This window comes from Mastacembelus armatus, chromosome 13 (genome assembly GCF_900324485.2).
Source record: "Mastacembelus armatus chromosome 13, fMasArm1.2, whole genome shotgun sequence".
Taxonomy (NCBI): domain Eukaryota; kingdom Metazoa; phylum Chordata; class Actinopteri; order Synbranchiformes; family Mastacembelidae; genus Mastacembelus; species Mastacembelus armatus.
Window position 1 is genome coordinate 24,568,416 of NC_046645.1, and position 10,407 is coordinate 24,578,822.

Sequence of the window (10,407 nt, forward strand, 5' to 3'; positions counted from 1 at the left end):
GTATTGAAATGTGTTAACAAATACTCCAAAAAATGTGTAATCTACTGTAGTCTTTAAGAAAAACAATCTCCAGCATTTTACTTTTCACGTGGTCATGATTTCATACTGGAATCCTAAAATATTTGTGTCATTTTCATTATGAAATAACTGACTAGTTTGTTGTTGGGAGGAACCAAATATTTGAAAGGACAGCTTGCAGCTGTGTGTGTGTGTGTGTGTGTGTGTAGTTGTGGTTTTCTAACTGAAACAGATAAAGATTTTAGAGGAAAATATGACACTGAGTTTATTTTTGGTAAGAAACTACTTTTTCATGCAGAGTTGTAGCAGTACCGTTTCCACTAAACTCCCCACAAACATGAAATGACGACGGGCTACCTGGAGCACAGGTGCATAAAACTTTATTGAAACACACCTGTTGGTAAAATCATCAGGTTTAAAGTGACTAAGATGATCCTTCCCTTTAATGATCAATAAAACACACTTCAATCAATTAGTAAAACAAAAAGGTTTGTACAGGTTACTAATGTGAGTCAGTGGTTCTCAGCCTTGCAGGGAGCAATCTGATAGCCCAGGTGCACCATGGGAAATATAGGCTCCTGTGTTGCTGTACACATCTGATTCTTGTATTTCATTTTCTTCATTCGGGTAAAACCAAAATTTTATTTCAGCAGTTTTTAAATTCAGTTAAGAATCAAAGTTTACTTGCACTAATACATTTTCCTCTTGTTGCTTCACCCTGATTCTGTTCCATGTGGCACTGTCTCCTCCTTCTGGATGAAGTTCCTTATTTTTAGACAGAACTAAACCAAATCCTGGAGCCTGAATAAAAAGCTTTGAAATGGTTTGTTTAAATTACAGTTAGTCTGTGACTTTGTTATGGCATCATACAAACACTATTCAACCTTAAAAATTAATTTCATATTTGTTCAGTCAAAAAATAAAAGATGATGCCCACCTGCTGTTATGCATTAGAGGTCGACTGTGAGTGACATCTGCATCTCACTGATTTAGTCAAAGTACAAAAGTCAAACATCCTCAGTTTATAAGACAGCAAAACAAAAACCTCTCAAATTAATTGGTTGAGTGTTTACTTAACAAATGACTTCAAATGGCCATTTAAAGCCATTTAGCTGTGCATTCCTGCTAATGATGAACCAGGTCCAGCAGTGCGGCTCAGAACCACTGAAATTCTCTAAACTTCAGGAAAATCAAATCAGGACAGGGAAAAAAAACAAAACAAAAAACCCCCTGAAACTATAGAGGTCAAAGTAAAATGTTAAAACAAATTGTTTCTGTAAAATGATTAAAAATAATCACATTTAGCAATGTGAGACTGAAATCTCTCTGAACATCTCAGCCTCAGAAAGGAGGAGACTAAAGTGATAAACTGTAAAATTGTATGTAACAAATGTCACTTCGTAAAAAGTTAAAGCATCAGATATTGAATTTCAGACCATCTTCACTCAGCTTAGAGACAGAACCCACCTCACAAGTGAAATCTTCATGTTGTTCCTGAAATTCCATCCCACATTCGGTTCCTTGCCACTGCTTTATCTTCTGTGTTTGTTTCCTCTATCGCCAATTTCTTTATCTTAGCTGTTTAGCCAGACTTTGGTTTGGTTGACCAATCATTTTCGTATTTTGCAGAATCACAAAAAAAAAAAAATCCCAACAACAACATCTTTGAAAATCAATTCTGAGGTGGAGCAAAACCATGAAACACCCCCTGGCCCCAGAGGCTCAGTGGCTCCAGGTGAGTCCAGGTGTCTCCTCAGGCCTTGTTTGGTTTGGGGCTCTCTGGGAGGGTTAGAGACTCCACAGAGCACTGCTCATCAGGAAGCAGCTCCTCCTTGTCACTGAAGGATCAGACAGAAGTAAATGTTAATGTCAGTGTAGCTGAACAACATTTCTCACAAATCACAGTTTCGGATTCATCTGCAACACAAATTGTTTCTTTGTGACTAAATCAAAAAAAAAAAAATCCTCAAACAGCTCTCAGCTCATGCTCCCACACATTTCAAGTCCTGAAAGCAGCTGGTGACAGCTTTTCTTTCTGCGGAGGACTTACTGTAGATTACTGTACTTTAGAGCTGGGTCCTGTAATCACAAACTGCACCACATCATTATTTTTCAGATCTGTGGAGCAGCTTGCAGCCAAAGAACCTTTGATTTATGTGACATCTTAAATTTTATGTTTTTTTTAAACCCACTGTGGATAAAGATGTGTTGAGAACACGGTGGCAGCACTGAGCCAGGTGTTACACACCAACACGTGAACATTACCTGACAGATGAAGGACGAGACCAACGGTGGCGTCTCAGAGACACGAGGACGAGTGCCACCAGCAGCAGAGCAGATATGGCGGCAAGAGTGACGAAGAGGAAGAAGGCTGGAGAGACCAGGGGGACAAGGATGAAGACCTGTTTCACAGCCTGAAACTAACTGGATCAACAAAAACTTCACTTCCTCACTTCAAACCATCAAACAGTTCTGTGTGTGTATTATATGAAATCCTGTATGAATGTGTCAGCCTTGACAAACCATTCCTCCCTGTCCGACCTTTTATTTCACAGGCAGAAAAGCATTATCATTTGAAAGAAGTCCTGTTTAAATATTTGAGTGTGAGGCCACCCACTCACCCAAACCTCAGACACTCGGAGCAGAAACTGACCTGCGGTCCAGTGGCTACGGACTTTGTCATGATGCTCCAACACACCTGAAACAGAAGAGCAACATTAGGACAGATGTTACAGGGGTCAGCGTCAGCACAGAGCTGTGGAGACACAGTCAGGTGTGTGACTCACCTGTACAAGCACTCTTGCAGCTCTCCTCGCTGACGTAGTTGTTCCTGTTGCCTCTGCAGCCGCCATAGATGAATGTCTCACAGCTCCCTGTCTTGCTGTTATAGTACCAGCGCTGAAATGCTGCTCTGCAGGGACCCGCCTTGGACTCCACCTCGCAACGCTCTGATTGTACAAAAGGGTGCAGTCCGGTGATTTCTATTTTATTTCTCCTTTAGTTAGATTCTTTTTTCTTAGATGATTTCATGGTATCACTGTCACGTGCATCACACCAGCAGAAACACCTGGAAACTAATTTCCCTCAGGAGCTGGATGAAAGGACGTCGATGTAGACTTAGTTTTGTAAAGGTCTGATTCTGTCATGACGTGGAATACGTTGACTTTCCAATATTTTTATATCAATTTTATGAAGAATATAGTTTGATATTTTATCAAAAACAAGCTTGGTCCATTTCACTGATGTTGGTTGTTGTGGGGACGTTTTTTGTAGTATTCTGATTTTAAGCTTAGATTGGATCTTCATAAAGCTGACCCATGAGGTTTCCAATTTGATGCAACAGTGTTTTATCTTTATGTTTGTCTGTTCCTGCAAAGTGAAGCAGTGAAGGGGATTCAACAGTGAAACAAGCTGAAAAGCGAAGATAAGCAGAAACATACCAGCGTAGTTGTCCTCCGACATCTTATCTGCAGCAGAAAGAGCAGAACACAGTTGTGTTTACTGACCGAGAGAGTCTGACCTCATTCTCACAAATGTTTATGAACAGGACAAAATGTTTCAACATCAACCTGCAGCTCTTCCTCTACTTCACTTTGTTTTTCTTTGACTTGTTGCTTGAGCATTTCTACTGTAAAGAGATTTCTCTGTATCCTGTAGATACTCTCTCTTAATTTACTCTTTCCTGTCTTTGTGTCTTCGATTTGTCTTGGTTTGCTTTAATTCCGTTCAGTTCTAACCTTCACATCTCTGTGTGAGCTAAAATGTCTCAGACATGTTCTCAGAAGTGAAACCACTTCAGAAACAGAGCAGAGAGTGTTTTATCGACTCAGAGCTGATATGAGGAGAGTCCTCTGTCCAGCAGGTCAGTTCTTCTGGCTGGAAAAACTATGTCAGGGAACTGACCATAGTTCACACACTGTTTCACTAAGTGTAAGGAACTTTCAGGTGTGCTCGTGCTCAGGTGTGCCATTACCTGTCTCCTTATTGTGAACGGACTTTGCAACTGCAGGTTCAGGTTTTGGATTCTCAACTTCCTCAGAAAGGTCTGGACACAAAGATAAAGAGAGATGTCAAATAAACCAGGGCTTGATAAATACTGCTACTACACTCTGCTGCTGCTGCTACAGTAAAAGGTTTGTTTACTTGAATCAAAGGATGGAGCCATCCGAGGAGCTTTAGGAGAAGGTGGAGTCAAGTCGTCAAGAAGAACCGAACCTGAACACAACCACACACAGGTCAGTTACACTGGTGGGACTGGTTTGACATTATTTTAACTTCTAAATAAAGATGGATTATGAAATTCACTCAACAACCAACAGATCAGCTGATATGTTGTTTCTAGAGTTCAGTGTTCAGGTCCAGAGAACAACATGATAAAGGGAGTGGTGCATTCCTGAGACAGTCCCTTTATTACACAACACTGACACACAATAACGCAAGAACTGATGATGGAATAACAAACTGAACAGATCTGACTGGACAAGATTTTTCTCAGTGTTGTAATTCTGTGGTGGAAGTGAACAAAAAAAAAAATCAAACATGATCTGAACAACAAAAACATGATTCACTGCACACACACACATAGGGTATTACTTCTGTCTTTGTGAGCACACTCACTGACATAATGCATTCCCTGGACCAGAGATATCAAACTCTAGTCCTCAAGGGCCACTGACCTGCTTGTTTAACAATACCTGCCCTGCCCACTGCTGATACCTGGTTCAGGTGTGTTCAGCCAATTAGAAGCTACGAGGGCAGGGAAAACAAGCAAGACAGTGGCCCTCAGGGACTGGAGCTTACCATAACCACTGCCTGCCTAACCCTAACCCCAATACCCTAGCACTAACCTCACCCTCACTTTAAACAAAGTAATCTCTTTAAAACTGAGTGGTTTACATAGTGGGGACCTGGCTTTTGTCTCCATGAGGAAGCCAAGTCCCCAGAATGTAAGAAAAACACAGTACAAACACACAGACACACAAAGTGTTGACTTTTCTGCCATTAATTCATACTTTTCCACCGACAGCTGGAACAATGAACAGAAAACTCTTTGTTCTTTAATACAAAGAAAGTTTTACTAATGTTAATGTAGGCGATTTAAATACGCTCAGTGTCTTTCATACAAAGGGCTTCATGTTACATGACACAGGTGAGATTATCTGACAGTTAACTCCAAAACCAAACCAACACTGTCCTGTGAAAACCACATCCCCCATATTCAGGTTCATTTGGACTGTTCCGAAGTTCTGGGTGGAGGAAAGTCTGTGTGGAAAAATTCTCTGAAACCAACGGGGTCCTTCAAAACGTCAGCAGCTGAATTGAGTGTGCTTACTGGCTGGTTGTAGATCTGATCAGGCTGCTGCTCAGAAACAAAAAGGGAACAGCAGGTACAAGCTGTAAACTGGGTTTTTGTACAGGTGTGTTCATGTGTGATTGTCTCGAGGATCAGAGAACTGGTCTGACCACATCAGCCTGAAACACACACACACATATATGTGCGTGTGTGTGTATATATACACACACACACACACACACTCTCTTGCATAGCTATCTTTGTGAGGAAACTCAGACATAATGCTTTACCTAGACCCTAACCAACACAGCCAAAGGCCTCACTCTAACACTAACCTAAACCTAATTTTAACTCCAACCCTAAAAACAAGTCTTAACCCTGAAACTGGAGTCTGAAAAACGTCAGGACCAGGAAAATGTCCTCACTTTGATAGAAATATGCTAAAAATGGTACTCACAAAGATGGCTATACAAGTACACACACACACACAGTGTTTATGAGAAACTTCATCCATCAGCCAGTCTGAAAACCAAATTTTTTTTTTTTTTTGTTTACACATTTACTGAACCAATCAGCTAAACTGTTTTTTGTCCACAGCACCAAAACCACTGTTTCCTGCAGCTCGATACAGTTTACTGGCAACACACACATCAACAACCTGTGTTGTAAGTCATGTCTTGTTGTCTGAGTCCTGTTAACGCTCCGTCTTGCAGCTCAGGACTTCACAGGTTGTGGGTTCGAGTCCCACCACAGTCGACGTTTTAAAATAACTCAAACATTGTTAAAATAATCATAATATTATTGTCCTCATACGATAATAGAATATTACTAAATGATTCAGCCTATTGGTGTTGTGGTCTGATAAAAATATGACTAAAAACAGCTGACAGTGTGAAAGGAAAACATGAACTCTGACATTTTGGCTCTCCCACTACATTACTCTGCAGCGATGAAAACAATGACCTAATTCACAGATTCATCGTTGGGTGAATACATGTTTGAAGAGCTCAGAAACCTGACACATCTGGCAGCATCAGCTGAGGAGCTGCTGATCAAAGAGTGTTACCTGTGATTCCGCTGCAGGCTGCCTCACACTCCTCCTGAGAGTCAAAGTTGTTGCCGTTGCCCTCACAGCCGCCAAAGATGAAGCTGCGACAAACCTGATTGGTCACATCGTAGTAAAACCGTGGGAACGCTGCCCGACATGAACCCACCTTCATTGGCCGACGGCAGCGAACTGAGAGGAGGGAGAAGAGAACATCATTGTGGGTTTGTCATGTTCAGGTTTTTGTCAGTCTGACTGATGTGGAGACTGAATGGTTAAAGCCTGAGCTGCTGTCCCTGCTGGTCCAGGTTAAACTATCCACAACTTCTTTCTCCAAATGGTCTTCTACTTTCCTTACTAACCCCTCTTTCTCTTACAGTTAACACCATCACAGGATGAAGCAGCGATGAGCGTGATGAGTGTGTGTTGATCTAAAAGAAGTCAAATGTTCAAACACCTGAACTCATCAGCAACCAGCGTTTTCCCTCTTCCACAGAAAAACTGAACTTCAGACTCAAGAACAATGTTTGTGAAGCCAAACATCATGATATTTATAATAAACATGATTTCTTCCCCTCAACTTTCAAATATGAACAATGACTAAAGCCAAATCCTTGAACTAGAAAACAACTTTAACTTGGTTTTATCTGGATTCTGAGCCTGTTAAACACAGATTGGAGTTCGGGCCTGTTCATTTAAAAGAGAAATGTGCCAGTGACCAGGAAACATATACAGACAGAAGGTGGAGGTGGTTCCTCTGGGGATTTCTGGAAATACTTGCGTGAACTGAACTCAGTTTTTACAGAACATTGCATCAGTCTTGTTATGTTCCTGTGTAGACACACGTTTCACTCAGGGGTCAGAGAAGAGGCAAAGGTTTTAATCCAGTGTTAGTGTGAGCGAGCAGGAAATGTTTTCAGTGTTTTCCTCTCAGGTGTTGAATTCACAGGTAAAACCAGACCAACCAGTCTGACCTGAAAGCCTCTAAAAAACAAAACAAAAAACACTGTTCTGATGGAGCCTGCAGATAACTGAGATGTCAGACAGGGAACCAGTTTTAAAACTACAGCCTGACCTGAAAACAATGACTGCGCTTCAGCCTGAGGTTCAGTCTGCACCAGCTGAACCATGTCACATCTGTGACTTGATAAATTAACTCCACATCAAAATACTGAGAGTAATTGGACATACCTCACCTGGCTAATTAAACATAAAATTATAACAAACCAAAATAATAATCAGCTCAAGTCATTTTGTTGTTGTTTTGTTCCCCTATTGTCACTTCCTGTTGGTGTTAACAGGAAACATCAGGCAGGAGTTTCACCGACACCAGTAAACAAAATGGAAACTGGAACCAAGGATTACAAAATAAAATCGAGTTAGTGAAACGCTAAATGAACCAACAGCTGCCACTAACAATTCACTTCATTATTGGCTCATTGTTTGGTCCATCCAGCAGTTGAAAAACAAACTGTCATAATAATAAAAAAAAAAAGTACCAGTTAATAAATTCATCCTGAATTAACTACATTTCAAAACATTTGATTTAAATATCCTGAAGCATCAAACCCCTTGATAAGGCAGACTAGTTAGCACTTAGCAGGTCTATCTGATCTGGTTTTCAATGACGTATTTAACATGTCAAACAATCATAACGAAAATACACAAGGGTTATGACCTTTATGACCCAAGTTAGTGACTCAGTTTATCAACATGAATCACCTCAACACATCTGCCCTTGACTGAACCTCAAAGCTACAACTAATCTCTGGAAACTAAAGGAGAAGAGAGAGGTCAACTACGACTCCCAGGGTGCACTTCACCTAACACATCCCATTACTGAGCTTATAGCTGTCATGTGAGAGGCTAGCAGCAGGTGTAAGCAACACGCTAATGTGGACAATGGTTTTAATTATAAAAATCAGCGGCAGCTGTAGGTGATTCTGGTAACCATGACGACGTGTTTACGATCTTCTGCAACAGCAGCAGAAGAGGTTTATGGGTATTGTAGTAGGCTACTTAGTTCCAGAAAACGACCAGTCTGGACAGTGATTGATTGATCGGTTGTTTGGTTGATTGATAGCCATGTTATCTGTCATTGCCCAGAAAAGCTTCAGCAACACGTGTTAAACAAAAATAACTTCCTCCTCTCAGACTTTTATCTTGAAACTTTTCACAGCTGCGACTCAAGTTTGAGTCAAACTTTTTCAGCTTCCATCAACAAAAAGCTAAACCCCAAAGACAAACTGTGACCTGAACTTTTCTGTTTCTTGGATCTGGCGGCTGATCTGAGTTGGAACATGGATCTGACTTTCAAACTGCTGAGATGAGACTTTTGGAAATGCCGTGTTGAAATTTTTAACATTTTATGACACAAACAATCAACTGGGGAAAATCCAATAATCAGTTAAAATACACAATGAGGATTTGTTAGTTTCAGATTTCCAGGAGTCTGAAGCATTAGAAATGTATGAGCTTTAAAGATTTCACTTCAACTCAGACCTGATCCGTTAACAATCAATAATCTTAATAAGCTTATTATCAAAGCAGGTGAAACTCTGTGTTTGTGCGTCTTGGGGGGGGGTTCCTTACTGTCGTTGGTCTCGTTGGCCCTCGGTTCCCAGGAGCCCATCAGCGGGACGATCCTCGGCTGATTCCCGGGGTCCTCCGCCTTAGGGCGGTTCTGGTTCGGCACCTTCTTGCGGTACGTCTTGTACTCTGAGCTGGACTGGAGGTCGCAGCCGTCCTGGCCCTGGCGCGTACAACTCACCAGGTGGCACTGCAGCTTTCCGCTCGCCGGGTAACTTATCCAGGCCAGCTCACAGTCCGACCTAGCGCAGCACGCCGCCTGGCAGCCCTCCGTATCCGACACATCCGCATCCCCCAGGACCTGCGCTCCTTTGCCCACAGAGAACAGGTCCAAGGTTTGGTTTGGATCGACGGTCTGGTCCCATTCACAGTCCAGAGCCAGACCGGACCAGACCAGGAAACAAAGCGCCAGCAAACTCATTCCGAATCCGTGTTTTTTCATTTTCCCTGTGGTACTTGGATAAGGTCGAAATCTCCTCAACAGACCTGAAACTGCCCCAGCTTCGCAGGAACAATAACCCACTTCCGCGTATGGCGGCTTTTTGTTGTCGCAGATAAATTTACCTGGGCTGCAGGTGAGGTCACTGTGACCACGCCCCCACTTACGTCATCCACTGACTTTTCTCGTTAAAGTTCAACACACACACATAAATCAATGTTTTCATTATACAAGTCTTCAGTCACTAACTTCATTTCCTTTTGATCGATTGTATCACGTGTTTCTTATTGATCAGTGAATTTGTAATAAAAATCTTCCTGGTATCTTTTTAAATGTCTGAGTAGGCCTATGTGTCTGCTGCGTAGTTCTGGACTCTGGGTCCAGAGGGTGAACGGAGTCTCAGATTGTGGACTTCAGCTGCTGTTTGTGGAGCAGCTGTAGGTCGTCCTGATTCAGACCTGCTTCCCACCTCAGGCTGCCGTCAGTGATCTCCGTGTTTCACTAAAAACCAGAGGTGGCAAAAGTACTCACATTCTATACTTAAGTAGAAGTACAGATACTTGTGTAAAAAAAGACTCCATTGAAAGTAAAAGTACTGATTCACCTCCTTTACTCAAGTAAAAGTAAGAAAGTACAGGGTCTGAATTGTACTTAAAGTAAAAATGGGTTTTTTTGTCATCAATGGCAAAAGTTTGACACAAAAAACAATTCTTCTTTTATTAACAACCTGCACAGTGCTGGTACAGGGAACAAAACACACATTCACCATGAATCATTCTTGAACAGTTCTTTTAAATCCGGCCATGGATGGGGAACGTCTGGCTTTTCCGAATCTCTTGCATCCTCGTCGGACTCGGCAACACTCCCTGGATCCCTTTCTTCCCCTATGTCGCACTGCAGGTTTTCTCGTTCATAACCTGTACACTCACTCTATTTCCTCCTCTAGTTAGTTACGTCTTTTACGTCGTGTCGTCATCCGCGGAGGCTGAAAAAGTAACGAGCCTGTTCTGATAATATAAGGAG

General features: G+C 41.8%; 1 protein-coding gene across 1 annotated transcript; it reads right to left on the reverse strand.

Annotated features, from left to right (window-relative positions):
* Nucleotides 1–380: 380 nt before the first annotated feature.
* spint2 (serine peptidase inhibitor, Kunitz type, 2) lies at nt 381–9,517 on the reverse strand. Its single transcript, XM_026328703.2, has 9 exons — nt 8,949–9,517; nt 6,378–6,548; nt 4,162–4,233; nt 3,992–4,063; nt 3,459–3,485; nt 2,805–2,966; nt 2,672–2,716; nt 2,284–2,389; nt 381–1,856 (listed from the first exon to the last, which is right to left on the reverse strand). Exons 1-9 carry the CDS (start codon nt 9,385–9,387, stop codon nt 1,772–1,774), a joined length of 1,179 nt encoding a protein of 392 aa, XP_026184488.1. The 5' UTR covers nt 9,388–9,517; the 3' UTR covers nt 381–1,771.
* Nucleotides 9,518–10,407: the final 890 nt, after the last annotated feature.